General features: G+C 43.9%; 1 protein-coding gene across 1 annotated transcript in view; it reads right to left on the bottom strand.

Moving 5' to 3' along the window:
• MAP2K1 (mitogen-activated protein kinase kinase 1) overlaps nt 1-27369 on the bottom strand; it is a 134215-nt gene that overhangs the window by 34762 nt on the left and 72084 nt on the right. Inside the window, exons 4-5 of the mRNA XM_086957992.1 lie at nt 25860-25937; nt 25682-25733 (exon numbers count right to left, since the gene is read on the bottom strand). Coding sequence (XP_086814118.1) covers nt 25682-25733; nt 25860-25937 — 130 coding nt within the window. The remainder of the gene's footprint in view (nt 1-25681; nt 25734-25859; nt 25938-27369) is intronic.

Genomic DNA, 27369 nt, shown 5'->3' with positions numbered 1-27369 from the left:
CACACATCTTGTTGAGGGCCCAAAGTTGCTCAACTTTAGCCAGGTAGTGCAGGCCCCCACTCTTATTCTGGGCCATATTTCTCAATCCCATCTTTGTTAACTCTGCCCAGGTAAGTGTGGCTCCTCCTATCCCCATCGTGTCGTCGGACCACTTCTCTATCCCTTTTCAGATCTTTAGCATCTCTCTTGTTCCTGGCCCATCTGAAGCCACTCCATCAAATCTCGCAATTGGCCACTGATTATGCCCCCCGCTTTCATCGTGGCTCTGAATATCAAACCTCCACTTTTAGATGCCTATCATCATGTCAGCTAGCAGGCAGCAGTATAAATGAAAGAATCTTTATACTCTCTAGCTCCCCTGAAAACACGATACATCACTCCCTACAGTGGAATGGTTTACGGAGACACTCTTAACCATGCAAAAGGCATGCAAGCGTCTTGAATGTCTGTGGCACAAGAGTTCAGTTTCAGTTTCATAAACTTTTATTCGATTATCAAATGTATAATCATAAAAAGTACATAGAGAGAAAACTTTTCAACACATAGATGGGTTTAAAATGAGTCAAGATAAAAAGAAACGTACTTGAGATAAATTTACAATTTTGAATATTTATGGTTAATTTAGAACATTTTGACGTAATTTGATGACTGCTTTAAGAAAAGACACTATAAGTTTAGCTTCGTAGGGTGTGTTCAGAGACTGCAAAAAGAGAAACGCAGAATAGCATCGTCTGTGACCACTGGATCGAAGAAGTGGAATAAGCCATATTTTGCATGGAAGACTATAATATTTACAAAATAAAACAACGTGAATCGTTGACTGTGGAGAAATTCCATCGCATGGGCAGTTCATCAGGTTACGGGACCAGTTTTGAGTTTCCGGAAATGAAACTAAACGGAAGAAAATGTCAAAGCGAAGTCTTGTTAGTAAATATTTCTCATAGTTCGATAAAAAGTACGTCAAATATGGTTGTATGCCTTTGCAGGATTGTTGAGCACAAATTTTTTCGTTGAAGGGTTTTATGATCTCAGCTTGGTTTCGTAACTCTCTCAGGTGACCCAAGCACAATGATTTTAGTTGTTTCCTGGAGATGTCCTCGATCGTAGGGGGATCTTCGAAGTAGGAATTGCAGCCCAGGTCTTTGAAAAAGTTCCAAATGTAGGTCAACCGTGGAATTTTACGCCAGTTTGTCAGGGCTAGGCAGTCTGTAATAAGGGAACGAGTTAAATGGCATTCAGGATTGGTCCATATTCGGTGCCACAGTAAGATTGGTTGGGAGCGAATAGTGTCTACAATATGTTCCATCCCGAGCTCACAATGTGAAGCAAGTATCGGGGAGCTTTGAGGGAGGGCTAGAACATATTTAATGAAGCCATTCTCCGTTACTTGTAATTGATCTATGCGCCCATATCCCCATACGCCAGCTCCATAGGTAGCCACACTGTGGCACTTGGCGTAATACATGGTCAGAAGTTCGGGTGGCGCTGGTTTCCCCAATTTCCTCGAAAAAGAAATCAGGGCCGTAGTTGCCCGTCGGAAGTGGAGGTTTCTGGCGTCGATTGCCTGGCGCCAGTTTACCGCATCGTCTACTAGGATTCCCAGGTAGGGGTAAACTGAGGTTTTTTCTAGCTTTGCTTTATCCACCGTTATCGGTTTAGGATTTTTGACCCTTGGACCAATGTGCATTGTAAAGGTTTTCTTTATATTTATTTTGAGGCCGAGGGAGTCCATAAATGTGGCATACTTGTTAATTTGTGTCTGAAGTTGATTCAAAGTCCGTGCTAAGATAACTGAATCATCAGCGTAGAGCAGTGTAGGTATCGGACGGTGATTTATCTGGGGTAAGTTTGGCTCCCTTCCAGCATAGCCTGCTCAAGCCCGTTTGTGTAAAGGTTGAACAGGAAGGGAGCCAGTACACATCCCTGTCTTACTCCCTTTGTTATTTGGAATGAGTGGGACAGCTCACCGTTGGTACCAAATCTTACTCGCCCTGAAGCATTAGAATAGAGTTCGCGCAGGAAGGCTATTAATGGGGGGTCCACTCCAAGGTCGCTGAGTATTTGCCAGAGTTTTGCATGTTGGACGCAGTCAAATGCCGCACTTAAGTCGACATAGACGAGGAAGATGTTACCTCCTTTGGCGCCAACATATTTCCCTGCCAAAAGGACAAGGTTAAGAGCCTGTTCCACTGTCCCAAGCCCCTTCTGGAAACCGTATTGTAGGTCGGTTATGATCTTATTCTCCTGGGCCCAAGATTGTAAGCGGTCCAGGAGCAATCGACCCGCGATTTTGCCCATGGAATCCAGAAGGGAGATTGGTCTGTAGCAGGCTGGGTCGTTACGGTCGCCTTTTTTAAAGATGGGTAAAAGGGTTGATGTCGACCATGATTGGAAGAGCCCGACCGAGGTTACAGCTGACATAACCCGGGTGATTATCGGTGACAAAAAGTCTACATTATGGAGGAAAACGTCCATTGGAACTCCATCGGGGCCAGGTGCCTTGCCTGTTTTTGATGCCCGATTGCTTTGATAACTTCACTGAATTGAAAATGGATATTTATCGGATAGATGTTATTTTCCGATAAATGGACCTCATTTGTTCCTGAACCATTTTCTGCTTCAGGGTCGGAAGGTGGACCAAAAATTTTTGAGAAATGGGTGACCCAATCTTCTTCAGTTACCGCCACATCTAAATGCTGGGTTTCTGTGCTATTGGCCAAGAATGGAGATCTTATAACTTGCCAAAATAGGGCGCTGTCCTTTCTTTGGGTGCTGTCATGCAGTTGTGACCAAAGTTCTTGTTTGATTTGTTTTTTACGTTCCCTTCTGGCAAGATTGTATGCTTTTCTTAAGTTAGAAATTTCCAGGGGGTCTCTCGCGGGTCTATGTAAGGCTTCTTTGAGGATTGAAAGTGCCTTCCGACAAGCGGTGTCAAACCATCTCGTGATGGGGGGCTTGTTGTTCTTTTTAGCTTGACAAATAGTTCATTCCTTTTTATTTCTTGTATATTTTGGAAACTGCTAACGATTGTTTGAGGTGATGCCTCCGGGGACGTGCATTCAGATATCCAGTGCTTGGATTCTTCAAGGACCCTCTGCGTCGTCTCTTCCGGGTTGATCTTGGCACATTTGACCGTGTAACCATTCAGTTTGTTCATGGTAAGTGAATGCTGATTTAAAAGGCTCGGTTTTGCAAGATGACCATTTACCAGTTTGACGATAATTCTTACACTAAGTGGATAGTGGTCGCTCGTTACATTAGTCCCTATTTCAAAGTGTGCTAATTGCCCTTTAAGTGAATGGGAGGCTATTATGTAGTCTATGGTTGTTAGAAAGCCTCTTCCATGGAAAGTTGGTAGAAAATCCTGCTGCGGGTCTACTAGGTCATTCACAAAATCCAGGTCTAAGGAGAATATAATATCGTTCCGTTTGCTTCCACATGTCGAGTGCACAAAGTGTGGTATATGGCTGCCAAGTTCGTTTTGCAGCCCACAAGTTTCTTTTTTATGATTTGGGCACAGAGGGAGATTAAAATCACCACCCCACATTAGGTGTGTTGTATTTTTACCGTTGTTGTTTTGCAGTGTTGTTAGGAATGTGGCAATCTCTACTAAATTTGACCAACAGTCCGATGTGCCGGAGTTATTATAATCATTGATAAAGATATAGGTGCTACCATTAGTAGTGTTTAGCTGCAAGATTTGATATGTTGAAGATTATTTTAACAGTTTTGTAGATGTAGAGGAAAGGGTGTTGGCGACATAGGTCGTAAGACCCCCCTTAGGCCTGCCCATGGTTCCCTGCACTGCTGGAGTGAAGAAGGTTTTATATCCCGTTAGATGTATCGGGGTTGTACACCATGTTTCTTGCAGGCAGAGTATCTGGTGTTCCTTGGCTGTGTCAAGCCATAGCTCAGATGTTATTTTTGAAGACAAACCTGCAACGTTCCAATATATAATAGAAAGACTCAGATTGGTAAGTTTGGGGAATACGTGAGAGGGAGGTGAAACCCTCAAGGAACTCACTATCGGGGTATCTATCGAGTACTCTGTCTGAGTCTGAGAAGGATTGATAGGAACTCTTAAAGCTTTTGGTTGATGGGAATATGGGTCAGGCCCAGTCCCAAAAGGATTAATGGGTATGGTGAGCATGGCATTAGTAGAAGTATGGGAGATATCTGTAGTTGTCACTGGCTTTTGGTTTGCATGGGTAAGGGGAATTTGCTGTACTTTGCTGACAGGTTTAGGTGAGGCTCGGTCCTGACTAAGGTTTACTGGTGGATAAATAGTGTTGACGTTTTTACTCTTTGATTCGGACCAGAACGGTCAGTCGACCATCTCTAGGCAGTCAAAGCGATTTTGTGTTGGGAAGCCCTGCCAACCTTCGTATGATTGGTAGGGTCTGTCCTGCCAGTACTGCCTTGGCCAATCTCTTGATATGTTTCTAGTTCCGTGATCATGGGTATACCCCACCTGCTTCCACTGGTCGCTTTGGGGGTGGTGCCAGTTCCAAGTTGGGGAATAATGGTGTGATTTCGTTGGAGGATAAAAGAAGAAAAGATGGCGAGCATCAATTCCGCCCTTTTTCTCCAACGAGGGCCAAGAACAGATGTATTCCACGGTGGAAGGGTCTCTGCACGTTACTATGATACAGTCTCCGCGGGTCGACTTTGATGTTTTACCTACCCAGACTACCCTGCGGACTGTGGAGATCCCTCCAGAATGGTGGGGTTCTAATGGCCTGTTGATGCTTAGCCACTGCATGACTTTATTTTTGAGTGACCAGGAAGTTTCTGGTGTATCTTCCGTTAATTCGGGTACACCAGTGAGTATGATTGTATATGGCGTAGCCTCTGGGGGCAGATGGACTGGACGCCTAGGTCCTGGTATCTTTTTTGGGGTCTTTTTAAGTGACAACTGGGATGGGACCGTTGGTTTAGATGGTAAGGGTGTTGATTTTTTTGTGGTGAGGGTTGCATTCACATTTCCTAATGTAGCCCCTGTTGTATCAGAGATTACCGGGCCTGTGTTAGGTGTATGCTGATTCGACACCTCAGTTGTTTTGACCTGTTGTACTCGGGGCGTTACATTTTTCGAATTTTGATTTGAAACGTTATGTTTTGAGTTTTGTAGAGATGGGATGATCGGAGTTGGTTGTTTTATTTCTTTGGATGGTTGTGGTTGATAAGATGTTTTTGAAGACTGGGTCACATTTCGCTGCCCTTTTTTTACAGGATATGCATTCGTGGCAAGGAGTGTGGTGGAAAGGATAGCCAATTGAGCTTCAAGGTTCCTGATACTTAATTGTATGGGTTTCAAGTGCTGTAGCAGGAGATCTTTAATTGTGGTTAGTATGTAAGGGGAGGTTTTACATATTTTGCAGGGGTTATCTATAGCCTCATTGAGGGTTGTAGGATGCGGGAGGTTGGTTTCTAATGGGGTTGTTGTGATTAATTGCACAGATTGTGTTGTTCGATTTTGAGGATCCTTCCCAGGCTCCGTCTCGTGACCAGAGAAAGAGGCCATAGCTTCTGCATTGTCAATGGGGTTTGTACTACTTAGGAATGGCTCCTTCTCTTACCCCTCGAAGGTAGGTATCTAAGTTGGTGTCAGATCCTTCGAGTGTTTGACAGGCTATTAGGTCGGGAGTTGCCTCTAAATTATCTGATGATGATGATAGGTCAGACTCAAATTGAGTTACAGATAGATCAACTGTGCACGGGACTGCATTGATGTCAGAAGCAGTCACAGTCACAGGAAGAGAAGAGTTTGGGAGTGTTTGATGAATGGGGGAAGTTGCAGTTGCTAGGTTGCCCAAGGACGAGCGTTTTGCATTCATAAGGTCCTGTGACACTCTTTTTTCGAGAAGAGAGATACTCTGGTTGATTACCTCATGGGTCCGCGAAATAAAAAGATCGATTGGTCCGGTTATTTGAGCTACAGCTTGGGCGTTCTTGGATTTGGTTTTGGCGTTACTTCTGGTTCTGGTAGGCATGGTAGAAATATGCTACGGGTATATAGACTCTGGGGTGAGACGATTTGATAGCTGTTGGAAACCAAAGGGGGTGGCCCGGGCCCGGTCTCTACCGGTCACCAACGGGCAACAACGGGCCCGCCCTTGGCCCGGGCTTCGCCCCGGGCTAAGACCCGCGCGCGTCCCGCGTTGCGCGTAACTGAACTTGCTTATGTTCCTGTTGGGTGAGAGGGGGGGTGGCACTGGGAGGGGGCGCGGCTCACACGGGAAGAGGAGACAGCTGATGATATTGAATGCTGCTCCTCGCAGTCCCGGAACCGCGCCTCTCACCTCCTCTGCGGCCTCGCTGGTCTTCAACTCCTCACGCTGGCAACAAGGGCAGGAACAGAGATGAGCTACTCCTGTAGCGACGGACAGAGTTCTCTCACTTCAAACCTCAAAGCGAGCAGCTCCCGCGAAGCGGGGGCCGCGAGAGGTTAAAAGCGCTTTGATTGATATGGGCGTGGCACTGGGAGGAGGCGCGGCTCACACGGGAAGAGGAGACAGCTGATGATATTGAATGCTGCTCCTCGCAGTCCCGGAACCGCGCCTCTCACTTCCTCTGTGGCTTCGCTGGTCTTCAACTCCTCACGCTGGCAACAACAAGGGCAGGAACAGAGATGAGCTACTCCTGTAGCGACGGACAGAGTTCTCTCACTTCAAACCTCAAAGCGAGCGGCGCCCGCGAAGCGGGGGCCGCGAGAGGTTAAAAGCGCTTTGATGTGGGCGTGGCACTGGGACGGGGCGCGGCTCACACGGGAAGAGGAGACAGCTGATGATATTGAATGCTGCTCCTCGCAGTCCCGGAACCGCGCCTCTCACCTCCTCTGCGGCCTCGCTGGTCTTCAACTCCTCACGCTGGCAACAACAAGGGCAGGAACAGAGATGAGCTACTCCTGTAGCGACGGACAGAGTTCTCTCACTTCAAACCTCAAAGCGAGCGGCACAAGAGTTAATATTCCTACTGATAAAACTACTTACTTTAACGTGCTGAAGGAGTATCACAGACAAATTAGATGCACGCGGACCCTTTTCTTTGCTAAATAGATTCAGGGGGCCAAAAACTCCTTTTGTGAGATTTTTAGATAAGTTAAATCTCTCACTTCTTTAGAACGTATCTCAGCTGTTATGACCCCTACGATCAATAACTGCAATCCGATCGCACACAGTTTTTTTTTAAGTGTGCCACCAATTAGGCTTCTTTTTCGGAAAATGCTAGGCAATATCAATTTCCTTTTCCCAGACAGTGACCACCTACTTCCTCAGAAGGCTTTCTAAGCATAGACATTATATCAGTAGCTGAGACTTGTGCCCTCTTTGCTAAAGAAAAATCAGGATCTTCACTTGACCCAGCCTCACCAGCGATGTTGGAGCGGGGCAGGGTGCCCATGGCACCTATGCTATGCAACTTGCTCAATCTGTACATATCAACTGGTCGTGTACCATCAGACTGGAAACACATCCCCCTTCTAAAGAAGCCCTTGTTAGATCCATCAAAAAAAGGGAACATTAGACCGATATCTATGCTACCTTTCTCGCAAAAATTGTGGAAAAACATGTGAACCAGCAGCTGATTAAGTTCATAGATGAGAAAGAACCCCTTCATAAGACCCAGTCCAGTTTCAGACCTCATTTCAGCACTGAATCTGCTCTCTTGAATCCCTTCGTCTTACTTCTGATGACGGCAAGGCAGCTGCCCTAGTCATGCTGGATCTAAGTGCAGCCTTTGACACTGTGTTCCATGTCCTATTATTAGAATGACTATGGAAGCAAGGTACTGGGAGACCTGCCCTTGACTGGTTTGCAGAATTTCTTCAAAATCGCACCTTTTAAGTTTTCCAGAATCCCTGTACATCGGAAGTCTTACCCCTGCAGCAGGGAGTGCCACAGGGCTCCCCGTGGAGTCTGACCCTATTCAATTTGTATATGCACCCGTTGGTGGACATGATCGAGCACCATGGCGTCTGGATCGCGTCTTATGCTGACAATACTCAGCATATCATCACCTTATCACAGGATGATGGCAGTGCTGCAGCAAATTTCATGGCTCGTCTAGTAGATCTGGCCAAATGGATGGACTCTAGCTGCCTGAGATTTAATGCTGGAAAAAAGGAAGTCTTGGTGGAAGGGAAACAAACTTCAATATGGTCCTCTGCGTTGTGGCCTAGGGAACTGGGCTTCACAACTGTCCCTAAATCAAAGTTAAAAAACCTTGACTTCCTGTTCCACTCCACCTTATCTTTTGACAGCCAGATCTCTACTACTGTCTGCACCTGCTTTGTAGTACTTAAGATGCTCCCGCAAATCTTGTGACTTCTTCCTGATTCAACAAAGAAGACTGTAGTCCAAGCCCTTTTGGTGTCCCAACTGGACTACTGCAAAATACTTTATTTGGGGGTCACTAAGGCAGGCTGAGAATGCTCCAAAGGGTGCAATATGCTGCTGCCCGGTTGTTACTGAGCACTCCGAGACACTCTCCCATGGGCACAGCATTTGCAAAGCTCCATTAGCATTCCATTAAGCACAAAGTATCTTTCAAAGCCACAAACTCCTCAATTAGAAAGGCCCTCACTACCTCCTTCCCTGATTAAATCCTATCTTCCTAATAGGCATTAGAACTTCAGGAACTGCTTTGAGAGTGATCCCCAGGGTAAAACGAACATGCATTGGTGGTAGCTCCTTTAGGTTCTTGGCAGCTAGGCTTTGGAACTCTATGCCCTTGGACTTGAGAATGGAAAGGACCGTAGTTTTGGTCTGGAAAAAATGGAAGACTTGTCTTTTTAGGCAAAACTGAAACTGTAAATGAGTTGAGGGCAGGGTTTTGAGGCTTCTGTATGGAAATCCTAGTGCTGGGAAACTCCGTCTGAAGTAACTAGGTGCTCTACAAACCTCTAACATACCATAACATTTTTATAATCGTTTAGCATATTAAAACTGTGCTTGGAAGAAAAACAATCTCCCCAGGAGGTTGTACCGCTACAGGGGTTGGGTGAGTGGTGAATATCTTTATTCATAGACAGAACACCATTTTTTTTTCTTTCAGAGAGACTGCGTGACAATGGGGCATCGTGGATACATTTTTAGATGAGCTATCGCTTCCTCGTAATACACTCCCACTGCATGGTGTGAAGTGTGTGTCTCAGCATGCGGGAAGGGGCATTTGAAATAATGAAGACATTAAAACTTAGACTAAAACCACTGTTGGCTTTCGTCTGTGCACCTAAGTGTAAGATAATACAAACAAGAGACAAGGTTCAAGCTAGCCAGTTTGCCCATATAGCTGCCTGCATGCTTACCCATGCTTGTGTGTTCTGAATTATATCTTTATAACACCAGACCCTGAGAGAGCAGGGTCTCTTCAATACACTAGAATAAGTATAAAGGGGGAGTCATCCTCAGAACCCTTCAAACATCGCAAATCAACACAATTTCAGACACCACACCCTACAGGTTGTTAAAGCAGGTGTGGCGCCAGGATACCACAGAAACATTATGGGTCATAGGAAGAAAGAAGCATGGCAATGAAAGTTCTTTTTAACTTCGCAACAAGGAGACAGCAACACATAAGGATTAGAATACAGTGGGGCAATTTAAGGATCCTTCCTCGCTAATCTATCCTTGAAGATTCTAGGTGGAATATCAACAAGCGTACCAATTAACCAACAGGTTAATCTGCTATTTACATAGAACCATCTACAAAGAGCTCCCTTCCAGATGAGGAGCTTACCTCATCAATAACACCCAGTAATAGGGTTAGGAGAAAGCCTAACCATGAAGCATGCCACTTGAGTGGTTGAAGGCTCAGTATCACGTTAACCAGCAATTAAGCACTTCTTTTGACCGTTGCCGCAGGAATCACAGACTTCAATTCTAATGTTGACACTTATTAGCTCCTTTCTTATAAGCCTATAGTATGGTTTAGTTCTCTTTTTTTAATACTGCGCTGTCAAGGCATAGAGGTAAACAGTGAAGTGAAGGAGCTGCTCTGTATCTTCATGGCTAATGACTGCCGGAGAAAATAATATGCAGGTGAAGCTTACTTCGAAGGAAATGTACTTTAAATCAATGGCATTTAGTCAATAACAAGTACTGACTCCACCTGATTAATAAGGTTATCATGTACAAGAATGACCTCGAGGGACCGGTAAGAGGGCATTACAAAGAGTTATGAGACACACATTATTTAGGCTAAGAGAACTTGACAATCACTTAGATCAGAGACATCTCAGGATTATTTTTCAGTTCATTGGTGTAAACATTTTATGTCACTGACACAAGGATGGAGAGAGATTCACCTCGGTCTGAGGAAGGTCTAGAGAAGCAGATTAATTCATGATGCATTTTTATTTTGGGCAGAGTTAATACCAAGTATTTGTTCACCTCAGAATCAGAAAGATATCTTTACAAACATTGGCTTGTACTAGAGCGGAATCTGTGGAATACAAGCACCAACTCAAAAGAACAAAAAACGTTGTTCACATCCATTATTAGAAAAATCATGCTAAAAAATACACACAACATTATATATATATATATATATATATATATATATATATATATATATATATATATATATATATATATATATATATTACCTACTGGCGGTCGCCAGTAGGTAGTTATAGTTAGGATTGTTTTCCATAGGAAATCCTCAACATTCTATTTGGAATAACTTTGGCCCTGGTTGAAGAATCTTAGCGAATTTCTCAAAGAAGATGGCTCGGTCCGCTGCGCTCCTTCCCTGAAAGTTTGGGGGGGATTGGTCAAGTGGGGGCTGAGATATAAGGGGGGTCCCAAAACGTGTTTTCTGCATGTTATTTTCCATAGGACCTTTAGACTCGGCTGCAGGTCGAACGGCTGAATGGATTTATAAGAAATTTGGCAAAACTGTAGAGTCCAGTTCGCAGATTACGCTTTTTTTGGAATGGTGTAAATCCGTTCAGTAGTTGTTGAGAAAATTAAAGTTAAAGTCAATTATATATCTATAGGCGCGCACGCGTGCGCTCACTCAAGCGGCTGCGCGTGAGCAGAATTTTTTTTTGCTGCGTGACGTCTGTTAACGTTCGATTCGAAGGAAATCAGGAAGTTTTGTCCGCCATTTTGTCACTGCGAGTAAATATATTGTTCATTTCAAAGCGTTGAAACATGGAAAGGGGAGAAGGTAGAGATTGTTTTGCTGCGTAGGTTTTCTCGGGGTGTGCAGTAAGGCCCTTAAACGCAAAAAGATATAATTTTTTCCCGAAAAAAAATACGGGGTGCGCGCACCCGGTCGCGCACACCTATTTACAAGAGTGTGAAAATGGAGATAAATCAGAAGTTTGAGTGCTTAGATATAAGGTGGCTCTGAAAAGAGCCATTGTGTTAATTGAGTGTTTTCTGCATTTATAAGTAAGTACCAATGCAGAGCCTGATGTTGCAGAGGAAGATTCTGTTTCCCTCATTCGTGAAATGAACACCGTCTCTCCTATAGACGTCTTGTATGTGGTATCGCAAGTTGTTGTGGTAAATAGAACCCATGCTATAATCTCTGAGGAACGCAAAAACAGATTTATTTACATGTCTCCTTGCTTTCTCAAATTGTGCACAATGTTGATTGGACCAATTCCATTTCTGTCTTCGGCATATATTGGAATATACCAAGGCAGATCGAGGAAAAAGTGTCATCAATTGTCGAAAGGTGTCTTTTAGAAGCATTTCCAGACCTACCCCAGTGATTGTGCCTAGATCGTTCCCACCACAGTGCACAATTATAAGGTCTGGTTCTGGGAGATGCATAAAAGTTTTCCCCAATGGAATCAATTGGTGACATTTCAATCCTCTTTTGGCAATCCATGTTATGTGTACATTTGGTAAGCCGAGGTTGCAAATTCGTCTGCTTACTGCATATTTTTCACTCCAGTGAATATAACTGTGTCCTATTAGCCAGACCTTCATTTTCAAGGGATTTGTAGTCGTCCTCCGATCGGTTCTGGAAGTGGAATGGTAGTTAGAAGTTGAAATTCTAAATAAAGAAAAAGGAAGAGGCTGGGTGTGGTTAAAAAAATAAAAATGATTGGTTGATTGTAATAAGTGGACATTGAACAGTACGTTGCATGTTAATGTTTATGTTAAACGAAAAGTACTATTGGGTGTGAAAAAAAAAGACATGTAACAGAGTTGTGGATTGGCAGGTGTTTCTGGAGGGAAAACAGTCTTCTTAGTTTGCTGTAGAACGTTGAGACATAAACTTTTGACCTGTGCCTTCAGCAAGGTGCAGAATGAGGTGTTACCATGGAAACAGCCGGAGATGGCAGTTGGTGATGGGTTCACTCTTTGGTGCCTCTGCATCTGACTCTGTTCTCTGGTGGCTGGCGGAGAACTGTTTGTGATTGTGGAGATGAAAGGGTGATAAGGAGAGAAATACGACATAGCGTCTGGCCTGTAGAAGCGTGGGAGCAGTGATTAAGTTTAAGTGAAGCGGAACTGTGGCGGTGCTTAGTAACAGTAAAAAATTTTTTTTAACAGTGGTATAACTGTCTGTACGGTGCGCGACCTACTAAGAAAGAGTTCACGGGCCGTAATTGGCTTGCAGGTTCTAGTATCAGTAAGTGAGGTCGGGAAAAGAAAACATTCAGGACTTTATTTATGAAGGCCTTGCGCCACCGGTGCGTCAGTTTTTCACATTTTAAAAAATGAGGCACCGGCGGCGGAATGTCTTCATAAATAAGGTCCTCAGTGACTACAGTTAAGGTTATGTGGAACCCATGAATAGTTTTTCAATATGAAATCATTTCAGTTGAGATTATGGATTAAAAGAGAAACCGTGAATATTTGAAATGTTTATTTAGAAATGTACTGTTTTAAAGGCAAATCATTATGTAATATGAGTACAGAAATTGCAAAAAACACAGTAATTGGTATTGTCAGTAGTACATGGAATACAAACGCTATAGTTGAAGAAAAATGAATATAGTTAGAAAAAAACATTGTACACTTTTATAAGGAAGTATATCATATTTTAATAAATGGAAGAAGGTCTCTGGCCTTTCAGTTAGGGAACGATATATGAAAATGCAAGTGGTTATACATCATTACTTTATCAATCAGCTGTCTACATACGAAGCACTATCAAGTTTGTGTTATGTCAGTGTGTGAGGGGAAAAAAAGGCGCCAAAAGCGATAAAATGGTGAGAGGTGCATGTATGTAATCTGTTGGATGCTGCGTGAATCACTATTGAGGAGAACTACTGTATGAGATATCTTTTGAAGGTTGTAGTATTGCATTTGAAATACAGCACAAGTAATAATGGAAATATTATTGAAAGAACATATTTTTCTGTAAAGTATTTTAAAAACATAATTTTATAGGAAATTAAAGGAGTAGAGGCGTGTGAGGCGAAAATAAGCAGTCGAGATGCGAAATGGCGTTTACAGTTATAAAAAACTCGTTTAAAATTTACACATTAATTAGGGCACATGTAGCATATATTAGCGAGTTTTGCATCGAGAACGTTTGAAATAACCTTAGATAAGATATGCAATAGAATTGTTGAGATTAGACTGTAAAAAAATAAAGTTGAACATCGAGTAGCTGAAGAAACAAATGTAGTCCACATAAAAGACCAAAATTTAACCAGCACGAAATCATAATGTCCACTGTTAGTAAAGCCAATAGGTCTGTTCTTCAAGAGAAAATATGGAAAATAACGTGAAGAATATAGGGAAGCAAAAGGAAATGAGGACGTCAATGGCTTATATAAGAGTTATTGAAGCATTGTTTAGGCAAAATAGGTAGGTTCTGCTTGTAACAGGAAATCACTTTTATCATTTGAAAGTATGTCAGCTATCCAATGGAAAAGAGTAAAGCAGTACTCATGATCTGTTAAAATCGGAGCTTCTTTTATTATCAAAGGGCAGCTCGGTGGGTTTTCGATGTAGTTCTCTGTTAGGAAAGAGTTAACCGTCCATTGTGTAGGCAAAGTAGGCGGCAAGTGCTTCTAACAGGAAATCACTGTTATCATCTGAAAACATGTCAGCCATCCAATTGAGAAGATCAAAGGAGCATTCATGATCTGTCATTATTGGAGCGTCTTTTACCATCATTGGGCAGCTCGGTGGGTTTTCGATGTAGCTCTCTGTTAGGAAATCTTGCGCCGCTGCGAATATATTCCAATGACCCAGAACTCCTTGTATCGCTGCAAAGGCCATAAACCCTCCGTTGTAACAAAGCTGTTCATGATCAAGTAACGGATTCATTAGGTGATTGTAATTCGGTTCAGGAGGTACCAAATTGCAGAGACATAAATCCAGGGCCCACGTGAAATCACAGCTCAGGCAATGAAATACAGGCTGCACACAGGTGAAATACGAATATCGAAATGATAATCAATATCAAGTATTCAAAGTTGAGAGTGCTAAGGTGCCGTAGTACAGAAGTATTCTCTGTCGAAATAGTTCTAAGTGGTCCGGCTCGTTTGCGAAGGCAGGAGGGACATCCATTTTGAATTTCCCAAGATGGTAAAGGAAACGGCGCAGCACTGCCGGTTGTATAGCAACTCCACAGAATTAGGTCACCGGCTATGCAGTGGAGAGGAGCAGAATGACTTGATACATTTTCTAGGAGTCTAGTCACTTAAATATTGCTTAGTAGTTATCAAAAAAGTAGCTTTTCTTGAAGGTCACTTTTTTTTACATCAATGCTGTTTTCTGTGAATGTTAGCTAAGTGAAAGATATATGTGTGAGCAGATGCTACGTTAAGTTTTAAATGTGACAATGGAGCTCTTGTTCATGTCTTCCGATTCAAGGTCGGTATTCGCTGCCAAATGCAAATATCAAGAAACGCATGCGTGGGGTAGATAGTCTGCATTCTTAAAGGAAAGCAAATGGAGGGTTATTTTTACCGCGTTAGCATTGTCGTTTAAAAAGTTACAGTGATTTTCATTATATGTTAAGAAAGTGTCACTGATGAAGACTGAAAATAAATCCTTATAAATAACAGGGACTGGTGTATTTTAGAAAAGGTGTGTAACATTACATGAATTGTAAAAAAAAAAATAATGTAATTGAAAGTGTATGGTTTGAAAATGAAATGTAGAGGTTTATAGTTCACGTTTTGAAAGCGGTTCTAGAGGGTCAGATGCATGATAGATTTATAAAAAATAGAACATGTTTTTCAATAGTATTATGGAAAAAATATGTGCCTTTATGTACTATTTAGATTATCTGCCTGTTGCCTATTCTTTGAGTTTTAGTAATCCTGTGTCTTATAAGTTTTCCAGGGGCGGTTTGAGGTTCATGGTGGGCTTGGGCAGGGAGGGTAGGTTGGGGGTTTGTAATAGGGGGTCCGGGTGGGGTGGAGTGCGGAGTTTAGTGAAGAGTGAGGGGGGCGGGGGTTAGGGTGTTTGGTAATGGAGCAGAGTCAGAGGACGCCAAATTTCTGTTATGGGGTGCCACGGAAATATGTATTTATTCTCAGAGGTTTATTATATTAAGGATATATATTAACATGGTGGCTCTTGTGGTTTTGTGGTTCTGTGCATGTGTATAATGCTGGCCCTGTAGTTTTTGTCTATGGACCTCATTACGACACAGGGGAGCCACGTTGCACAGTTGGAGATCAGAGACTTAGGAAATAAAACTTTATAATTGTAAGGGCTCTCAGCGATACTAATCGCCCGTTCTCGGTGTAAAAAATATCACCGCTATTGGTGGTATTTTCTACTGTGTTAGTGCTCGAAGGAGAATAGTAACATATATGTGAAAGAAAATTCTGTAACAGGCTCAGCATTTCACATTATCACGTGAAAACAAAAGTTGTTCTCACATAGCAATAAGTCTCTTATAATTAAGGGACGGAGTGTATATAGTGCTATTTACTACTCTGCTATGTGAACGATGTCGAATTTTTCATAAGAGGAGGCTTTAAAAGTTTTTCGATAAACTGGTTTTCCAGGGAAGTGGGTGGAGTGTTCCGTGTAAATTGCAGAATAGAAACTAGTAAGAACCAATTGGAAGTGTTTTTTTAAAGTCACATGACTGCACATGCGTGTCTCGACGCCTGTACGCGATAGGTGGGTGCGCGCACCCGGACGCGCACTAAATGAAAGCGGCGAAAAAACATCTCATAATATGCTCTTGGAGCACGTTTTAGTAGAAAGAGTTAGTTCTGAAAAGAACTTTTTTTTTTTTTTTGGAAACAAGTGTTATGATGCTTTTGATTTCTTAAAGTTGCTACGACATTTTTCAGTATGTCATACTATCCAAATAAAGTGAAGAAATTTAACTTTTCTTGGAGCATTTATGACTCTCAGTGTTGTGTTTAATTAGAATAAAGCTTTGCTCTCCGTATACAAGAAGTTTTCCACAGTTCGTGCATTTCATGTGCACGTTCGCCAGATATGGTTTCAAGTCCATTTCAGCACTCGATGGAGGTACAGGTCGTCCACCGGAAGATGTGCTGATTACTTCTGATGGTAATAGCGTGGCCTCCGTTTTTCTTCTCAAAGGTGGTCGCTCATTTCCTTCAGATTCGGAAGATGAATGCGGAACGGTAGCCATTGCAGCGAAGTCTTCGGGAAGATGTTCGACGTTGTTCTCTCTTGAGAGTAGAAAAGAAAGTGATGGAAGTGGGTGGAGTGCTGCGTGTAAATTCCAGAATAGAAACTACCAAGAACCAATTAGAAGTGTTGTTTTGAAGTCACATGACTTCACATGCAAGTGTCAGGTCCTGTACGCGATAGGAGGGTGCGCGCACCCGGTCTCGCACTAAAATAAAGCGGCGAAAAACCATCTCACAATATGCTCTTGGAGCACGTTTTGGTAGAAAGAGTTAGTTTTTTTTTTTTGGAAACAAGTGTTATGATGCTTTCGATTTTTTAAAGTTGCTACGTCATTTTTCAGTATGTAATACTATGAAAATGAAGTGAAGAAATTTATCTTTTCTTGGGGCATTTGTGACTTTCAATTTTCAGTTTAATAAGAACGAGGCTCTGCTCTCCATACAAAAGAATTTTTCCACACTTGTTGCATTGCATATGCACCTTCGCAAGATATGGTCTCAAGTCCATCTCAGCACTCGATGGAGATACAGGTCGTCCACCAGAAGATGTGCTGGCCACCTCTGATGGTAATAGCGTGGCCAGGGCTCTTGTCGATGCTTTTGCATAATGCTCAGGGTGCCTTTGTTTAACATGCCGCTGCATGGTGTGTATAGAAAAGGAATATTTTGTATCTGGATTTCCCCTTGAGAGCTCCGAATTGCATATCGTGCAGGTTACTTTTGGCGCATTCACTTTCTTTTGATCTTCAGGATAAGTAAAAAATTGCCAAATGAAAGATTCCTTTTTTCTTCTTAACGGTGGTCGCTCATTTCCTTCAGATTCGGAAGATGAATGCGGAAGGGCAGCCATTTCAGCAAAGTTTTCCGGAAGATGCTCGACGTTGTTGTCTCTTGAGAGTAGAAAAGATTGTGAGGAAAGTGGGTGGAGTGCTTCGTGTAAATTCCAGAACAGAAACTACTAAGAACCAATTGCAAGTGTTGTTTTCAAGTCACATGACTTTACATGCGCTTCTTAGGACGTGTAGGCGGTGACACTATCTAGTTACGAACGTGATTTCATACTTAGGAACTAGCATTCAAAAAACCTATGAAATTCACTGAAAAAACCATAGGTTTTACACACGTTATAGTTAGGAAATAGCATTTGAAAAACCTATGAAATTCACAGAAAAAACCATAGGTTTGACAACAGTTATAGTTAGCTGGAAATGTTACTGACATAAAACCAATGAAATTCCACGTTATAGTTAGTTGGACTCACTATAACTTGCGCGTGTAATGCACTGCTGATGACATTACATATTACATCACTCATGACATGGTCAGTGACATCACTCATGACATCACTGATGACAGACCTCCTTTAAGTGTAATGTAACCCTTAAAACACATATTGGAAAATAGAAATTAACATTTCCAAAAAAATGGAGATACCCATACCAGTTACAACAACCAATTCAGTAATTCCACCATCTATATACACATACTCTCATTCACCAACAGTTCTATATAGTCACTCATACATATACTCACTCATCATATGTAGTGATACACCTATACATCCTGTTACACACCGACAGTCATCCAAAAGTTACTCACACACATACTCACACATGCAAATAAACTATTGAACATCCATTAATTTGCATATACAACTATACACACACTACCACGTTACTTCTAAGGAAACTTATACATACTTACTCTCTTAAACAATCACTTATAGAAACACATATGTAACGGGGTCGGGTTGGGCTGCCAAGAGGAATGGTGGATTCCTGATTGTACCCCTTCTACTTCACAGACTTCTACTACGAGGGGGGCCTGGGACGCGGAAACACTCGATGAATCGTCCACAGTTCCCTTTAAGTGGGCGTATGAGGACTTCCCGGAAGACACGCCTACCTCTGACGTCGACAATCCTGGATGGCTGAAAACGGGGGAAGCCCTGTACGCGGCGTGTGACGTCACCAGCGCACCGGGAGACGGAGGACGCGAGGAGAACCGAGCGGGAGAAGAAGACGAGCGAGAAGACGGGAGGCGAAAAGAAGAAGGAGTGCCAGGAGGCCAACGACCCTGTGTTCCGCCGTGCCACGCTCCCGAGGGAGGAGTGTGGCTCAGCCAGGTACGGCGGCGTTGGGCGGCTTGGGTGGGGAGAAAAAGTTCCCCGTGTGAATAGCGTTAAAACCCCTGTGTGTACCTTCCCTCTGTATTTCCCGTTCCCTCTCCTAATCCCGTTACCTACTTGAACTGCACCTACCCATTCTTCCCCTCACTCGTTCCCCCCACGTTTCAGCACAGAGTCACTAGCGTGTTTGTATGATACACCGAGATCCCTCACTTCCACGGGTTCCCCTGGGTGCCGAAGCTTATCAGATACAAAGACTAACGGCGTCCCTCTGTCCATTTCCTTTCTTACATGTGGACTCTTCGTGGAGAGCAACGCCTTAGTCGAGGACCTTGCTAGAGTGACGCCCACCGGCTCTTCCAAGAAGACACCCCTCCTCCGACACTCATCTCTGAACAGCGGGACTATTTCCTATCACCTGCCCTGCGTGCCCCGAAGACCTCCACCACGGATAAGATAGAGTTTGCAAGGGAAAGACTGACATTCCGCACAAGACGCACTTTGAAAATAAAACCTAGTTTAAAGAGATATACGGGTCAAGTGTCTGTTGAGCCGGAGTTTGTTACCACTCCAAGCGTTCCCGAACCCCCTGCCCAGACTACATTGGTGTCAGAAGTGGGATTTCACCCCTCCACACAAACAGCAGACATGGAACAAGTGGTGCAACAACTCATTGAAGGCCAACAGAAGTTGGAATGGGCTATCAGCCAACAAATGTCGGCTGCGGATGCTGACAGGGACATGTTTAAAAATTCCATTACGGCCCAACTCGAGGGATTACACAAGGTAGCCCAGAACCCCGGGGTACCTCCCACAACAGAGCGAAGGGGATTTGGGCCACATCCGTCCGGAATGCAGTTGCAGAAATACGTGCCAGGAGAGGATCCCGACGCGTTCCTTCTAAACTTTGAACGAGCAGCCAGAGCATGTGGTTGGCCCGAGGAAAAATGGCCATTCTTTTTGGCACCACTACTGTCAGGTGAAGCACAAGCTGCGTACCAAGTGGCCAATCACGCGGGAGTAACTCCGTATGCGACCATCAAAGCAGTCATCCTAGACCATCTGGGGTTGGACGCAGAGGCCTATAGACTGCGATTTAGAAAAGAAAGAGGGGTAGCAGGGGAACATCCCAAGACCTTATACTTGCGGTTAAAAATGGCCGCCGACAAGTGGTTGAAGCCTGAAAGTAGGAGCAAAGAGGAAGTCATGTCCAGCATATACCTGGAACAGTTCATGGAAGCCTTGCCATATGGCACTCAGCGGTGGCTCAGACAACATTCAGGCCTCACCGCTGAACAGGCCATAGAGATGGCTTCAAACTACAATAGAGCGATGCCCCGAGCCTTGCCATGGGATATGGACAAAGGCAACAAAGGACCTGTGGGGGTGGCAAAACCGGAAAAAAAACCAAAACCAGCACCAGAACAGTGGAAACCTCGCCCCATAAGATATGAGCCTCCTACCCAAAGAGGTCCTCAGTGTTTTGACTGTGGAGAGTGGGGCCACATAGCTAGAATGTGTCCCCGGAAAAGAACAACTGAGGAGCCTATGGAGGTCGGTTATATACCAAAGGCCGTGATGTACACAGCGGAGATGGGACCTTCCTTCTACGCAAGGGTAATAGTGAACAGTAAATGCATAAAAGCTCTCCTTGACTCCGGGTGCAAACAATCTGTCATAAAAAAACTACACGTACTGCCCTCCCAGGTGGGCCCTGACCTGACAGTACACATTAGATGTGTGCATGGTGACGTAAAACCGTACCCAGTAGCTCATCTTACTCTTAGGCCCTTGGGTGGTGAACCTTGCAGAGTGAAGGTAGGGGTGGTGGAGTCCTTACCTGAAGACCTAATCTTGGGGTTGGATAACCCTGATTTTTTGAATCTCTTCCGCAAACAGTTAGAACTACCTAGAGAAGCGTTGTTATCCACCGAACCCTGGGAGACAGACCGGAGTTTTAAGTTTGCCCAGAGTAATGACCCTACACTCCTGAATGCATGGGAAGCAGCCCATATCAATGAAACCACACCTTCACCTGGTTATCCCAGATTCAAGATCATTAATGATCTGCTGTATAGGGAAGGGAAAGTAGGGGATTCCCCACAGCTGGTAGTCCCGAAGGAATTTAGAGACCAAATTCTGTTCTATGCCCACACCCACCTAACGGCAGGACACAGCGGGGCTGAGAAGACTCTACAAAATATCACAAGGCTGTTCTTTTGGCCTGGCATTTATAAAAACTCCGAAGAGTATTGCCGGCAGTGTGAGGTATGCCAAAAGAAAAACATGAGTAGACCCCCGGCAGTACCCCTTCAACCACTACCCATTATAGGCAACCCTTTCGAAAGGGTGGGCATGGACCTCATTGGCCCCCTGCCCCGTACCTCCAGAGGACACACATATGCCCTTGTTATCGTCGATTATAACACCAGATTTCCTGAAGCCTTTGCTCTTAGTGCTCCGACAACCAGGAATGTGGCAGATAAATTGATCGAATTGTTTTCAAGAGTCGGGTTTCCAAGAGAGATCCTCACGGATCAGGGGACCCCCTTTGTCTCGAAAATGATGGCCGAGGTTTGTAAAACTCTAGAACTGAAACACATACGCACCTCGGCGTATCATCCACAAACAGATGGATTAGTTGAGAGATACAACCGCACTCTCAAATCCACATTAAAGAAAATGTTGGCGGCCGAAAACAAAGACTGGGACAAGTTGTTACCGTTGGCCCTCTACGTGTTGAGGGCCCAAGTTCAGAGCAGCTTGGGGTACTCCCCTTTTGAGTTGTTATATGGCCGCCAACCCAGGTCCCTATTAGAGATCACGAAGGAGGCCTGGGAAAAAGAAGGGGAGGTGGAACAAAGGTCACTATTAGAGTATACCAATCAGTTGAGATCCCGGCTGGGAAAACTCAGGGACCTGGCATATTCCAACTTGGAAAGATCCCAGGTGAATCAGAAACACCAGTACGACAAAGGCAAGAAATGGCGGGTGTTGAACAAGGGGGATTGGGCACTAGTGCTTCTTCCTTCATCAAGCCAAAAGTTCAAAAGCGAATGGAAGGGTCCCTACCTGGTCATAGAAACCATAGGCAAAACTACCTATCGACTTCAGATCACACCGGGAAGACAACAAACTTTCCATATCAATCTGTTAAAAAAATGGATAGGTCCCCCACCTAAAGCAGCAAACTTAACATTGCCATCGAGGAGTGAAGGCTCTACCCTCGATAAACTACCTCTCAATCCTGAACTAACAGACATTGAAAAGGAGGAACTAGCACAAACTTTACAACAGTTCGCTCCTATGTTTTCGGATGTGCCAGGTCGCACTCATTTAGCCGAGCACTGTATAGAAACTGAACCCGGCAAGGTAGTGAAGCAAAGGGCCTACCGCATTCCGGCGGCCAGGAGAGCCGACGTAAAAAAGGAGGTCCTGGACATGCTACAGTTAGGAGTTATCCGGCCGTCCCACAGCAACTGGGCGTCCCCCATAGTAATGGTACCAAAACCGGACGGGTCCACCCGGTTTTGTATGGATTTTCGCGCCCTAAATGCCATCTCTTCCTTTGATGCCTTTCCGATTCCACGAGTTGATGAACTCATAGAGAGAATCGGAGAGGCCAGATATATCACAACGCTGGACTTAACTAAGGGTTACTGGCAAGTACCCCTGCGTGAAACAGACAGGCATAAAACAGCGTTTGCCACGGATGATGGTTTATTTGAGTTTACGGTGTTACCTTTCGGGTTACACGGAGCCCCAGCAACTTTTCAGAGGCTTATGAACACTGTATTAGCTCCCCACACCAAGTACAGCTCCGTGTACCTCGATGATATAGTCATCTTTAGTAAGACCTGGAAGGAGCATCTTGTCCATTTCACCAACATCTTACGGGCCCTACAAAATGCGGGCCTCCATGTAAATGCAAAAAAATCGAGGGCTGCTTTTCCTAGGGTAAAGTACTTGGGATTCATGCTGGGCGAGGGGGTCATCGCTCCTCAGGAGGAGAAAATTAAAGCAATCACCAACACCCCCTTCCCCACCACAAAAAAAGAACTGCGTGCATTCCTAGGTCTGATTGGATATTACCGACGGTTCATCATGAACTTTGCAGAGACCGCGGCTCCCTTAACAGACCTTCTAAAGAACAATTCCAAAAACAACCTGGGGAAGAATCCTTCCACAGACGCCTGCTTAGCCTTTGAGCGGTTGAAAACAGCGATCACCTCCAGTCCTGTGTTGATACCACCGGACTTTAACAAACCTTTCTCCCTGGCAACTGATGCCTCTGACGTGGGGATTGGGGCAGTGCTGTCGCAAGCGGGTGATGACGGGTTGGAACACCCCATTCTCTTCATCAGTCGAAAACTGCATCCTAGAGAAAGTAAATACCCCACGATTGAAAAGGAGTGCCTGGCGATCCGATGGTCAGTAGACAAATTACGGTATTACCTGGAGGGCAAGCCGTTTACACTGTTCTCGGACCATGCTCCGCTACAGTGGATGCAGAGAACCATGTCACAAAACACCAGGGTATTGAGGTGGTTTCTGTTCTTGCAACCCTTCTCGTTCACCCTAGTCCATAGGAAAGGAGTACATAACGGCAATGCAGACTTCCTATCACGAACCCCCATTCTCCCCGATCGGGAGAATCCTAGGGGGGAGCAGTGTAACGGGGTCGGGTTGGGCTGCCAAGAGGAATGGTGGATTCCTGATTGTACCCCTTCTACTTCACAGACTTCTACTACGAGGGGGGCCTGGGACGCGGAAACACTCGATGAATCGTCCACAGTTCCCTTTAAGTGGGCGTATGAGGACTTCCCGGAAGACACGCCTACCTCTGACGTCGACAATCCTGGATGGCTGAAAACGGGGGAAGCCCTGTACGCGGCGTGTGACGTCACCAGCGCACCGGGAGACGGAGGACGCGAGGAGAACCGAGCGGGAGAAGAAGACGAGCGAGAAGACGGGAGGCGAAAAGAAGAAGGAGTGCCAGGAGGCCAACGACCCTGTGTTCCGCCGTGCCACGCTCCCGAGGGAGGAGTGTGGCTCAGCCAGGTACGGCGGCGTTGGGCGGCTTGGGTGGGGAGAAAAAGTTCCCCGTGTGAATAGCGTTAAAACCCCTGTGTGTACCTTCCCTCTGTATTTCCCGTTCCCTCTCCTAATCCCGTTACCTACTTGAACTGCACCTACCCATTCTTCCCCTCACTCGTTCCCCCCACGTTTCAGCACAGAGTCACTAGCGTGTTTGTATGATACACCGAGATCCCTCACTTCCACGGGTTCCCCTGGGTGCCGAAGCTTATCAGATACAAAGACTAACGGCGTCCCTCTGTCCATTTCCTTTCATACATGTGGACTCTTCGTGGAGAGCAACGCCTTAGTCGAGGACCTTGCTAGAGTGACGCCCACCGGCTCTTCCAAGAAGACACCCCTCCTCCGACACTCATCTCTGAACAGCGGGACTATTTCCTATCACCTGCCCTGCGTGCCCCGAAGACCTCCACCACGGATAAGATAGAGTTTGCAAGGGAAAGACTGACATTCCGCACAAGACGCACTTTGAAAATAAAACCTAGTTTAAAGAGATATACGGGTCAAGTGTCTGTTGAGCCGGAGTTTGTTACCACTCCAAGCGTTCCCGAACCCCCTGCCCAGACTACAACATACTTATTTAAACAGGAACTCTTTCTATCTCTTAGTCTCACATATACTGACTTATATATATCAATACTCACATATACTAAATTAAAACATATCTTGTTACTAATAAAGACACTAGTGAGGCAGGCATTCACTCACTAACACACACATATACACACTCATCCACCCATACAGTCCTGTACATATGCTGTCTTCAAAAAACATAGAAACAGTGAGTCAGTCATTGATGGATCTATATGATAAGTAACACCCCCACCAAACCATAGAGACACTCATACTGATACTAAAAAAACATCTAATAACCCATATACACACACATGTAGGTACTCATCAACCCATGCAGCCACTTATTCACAAAGTGAAACACTGATACATATATTTAAATATTTAAACATTACTCGCTAATATATGTATTCACTAAGATACACTTAATGAGCCAGTTATCCAATCATTTCTTTAAAAAAAAAACATTCATTAAGACAATAATTTAAACATTTATTCTTCCCTCGACCTTTACATATACATATATAAAACATGTTTATTTTTCAGAAAGACACACATTCACTGGTTGGTGTCATCAGTGATGTCATGAGTGATGTCACTGACCATGTCATGAGTGATGTAATATGTAATGTCATCAGCAGTGCATTACACGCGCAAGTTATAGTGAGTCCAACTAACTATAACGTGGAATTTCATTGGTTTTATGTCAGTAAAATTTCCAGCTAACTATAACTGTTGTCAAACCTATGGTTCTTTTCAGTGAATTTCATAGGTTTTTCAAATGCTATTTCCTAACTATAACGTGTGTAAAACCTATGGTTTTTTCAGTGAATATATATATATATACATATACATACACACACACACACACACACACGCACACACACACACACACACACACACGTGAAAAGCAACTTCCCCATGCCATATCCTAATGCAAAGCGTAAAATTGGATTAAAAAAAGATTTGCAAACACAGAAGGGCAAAAGAGCAGTTCCTGTAGCACAGAGTAACCCCATTGGCTGGGAAAGAAGCCCATTGTTAAAAATGCAAAATTGATGCAAACCCTTGTGAACAACATTTTTTAGTGCGATTTCTATAGCAGTATTATAAAATAAACTCTCTCTGCCTTTTGAGTATAGATGTTGTTATTGAAAAACTAATCGGAACAATGAAAGGCTCCTATATCTCAAAAACGATTTGAATGTGCATTCTCAGAGTTAAACATAGAAATTTCAGCAGGCTCAGAGGCCACTTCACTATCTCTAAGTTGACTCAGCTATAGCTTTGATTATTACTCCACAATTACAGACGCATGCGAGAGTCTTGCTCACCTCGATGCATGATCTTGTGCTTCTCCCGCAAATAAGTCAGGCCTTTGATAACCTACAAAAAATATTAAAAAACATGATTGGTCTGGGCACTTTGTAGGTGGCCATGACTGGTCCTGCTCAATTTGACGCTTGTTCTGTGGCTTCTAGGAGGTAGAGGAAGCGATAGACTGTTACTCACCGCAATGCTGACTTTCCCCAAAATCTGCTCCGGGATCTTCCCAGCTTTTTTCAACACCTGATCTAAGGATCCACCATCCTGGAAATAAACCAAACATTGCATCTTATTATAACTATAGGTGTGGGGAAACTGGTCAACTGATTGGTCAAAAGTGATTAGCTGACTCGACTGTGGTTGTCTCACTCCGACAAACCACACAAAATTTCCTTAGATCCTTATAACCAGTTCAGACCTTGAAGTGAGCGGAGATAGCTGTCTTTTTCAATTCACTTTGGCAATGAAAAGCTATGTTCTCTGGGTTCTTTTTGTTTATATTATTTTAAAATAGGATATCTGTGGCATTGTTTTCTTGTTCTTACATGTAAGCCTTCACATCTAAGGGTCAGCCTAAGTGAAAATATTTCTATAGCGTTTGCAGGGAAACTCTTCCGTACACTTGTCAGAAGGAAAACAAAAGCCTTTTACTTTTGACACACTTATTTAAAAAAAGTTTTAAATAAAATAGTGTGGAGTTTTATTGCAGTCAGAAGATCAAGTTTCGATCCACAGTTCCCTGTGGCAATGGCCCACTGAATTTATTTATTTAATACACACTGACAAGTGGATTTGTTCTAAATGTCTGAAAGAATGTACAATGAGCATTTGGCATCGACTTTGGCAAGAAGACTATTATATAAGCAGTGTCAACTTATCATACTCACACTACCAAGTAGTACAAGATTCCCAAGCTGCACAGCACTGCCAGACCTCAACTTTGCCAGGTTTCAACATTGCCTGCAAGGGCCAGCAGCATTAATGCCACCTTCTCGCCCTCCTTGCCAGTGCCTACGTCTCTTACTGCCCACCTAGTGTGCATCAAAAACCTACTCACGCAACTAAAGAAAGTGCAGTCTCCGTGCCCATTCAGTCCTTGCCTACCTTGAAAAGAGTGACTAAATCTTATATGTACTGGATCAGGGAAAGACCATGTTTTAACCACTGGGGAAATGCTACATTTCAAGGAGGAAAATCTAGATCTTCAGCCTTAATGTGACCATAAACTAGGAGGGTTGCTTTTAGGAGGCAAACACATTTTCTTCAATCTAAGTTATTCATCTCTTACTTACCTAATGTACCACAGGAGTGTTATGTGCATTTTTACAGAGCATCATCACCAGTTGTATGGTACTGAAGTGCTTTCAGAAACTTGGCACTTTTCTCATTCTGGGATGTTTGTTGACCAGAGTCAGAGTAGACTGTTCACAATATATTTGGTTGTATAGTCTACTACTAAGAGGTGATTGATATTGGACAGCAGTTCGTATGTTTCCAAGATGTTAGGCAGAGATGTAAAACGGGTACCTTTGCCATATACAAGGAGGGGAAATGTGTACCTTTGCTCCTAGTTGAGTAATAAAAGACAACCATAACTGAGGTGCCTCTGGGCCCTTGTGCCACTGCACCTGCTGCTCTAATGAGAAATGTGCACCCAATGTCAGGTTTTCATCTTATGATGGGCGTGTCTATGCCC

This window comes from Lissotriton vulgaris, chromosome 2_1 (assembly GCF_964263255.1).
Source record: "Lissotriton vulgaris chromosome 2_1, aLisVul1.2, whole genome shotgun sequence".
In the NCBI taxonomy this organism is placed as follows: Eukaryota; Metazoa; Chordata; class Amphibia; order Caudata; family Salamandridae; genus Lissotriton; species Lissotriton vulgaris.
This window is presented reverse-complemented; position numbering and strand designations above follow the sequence as displayed.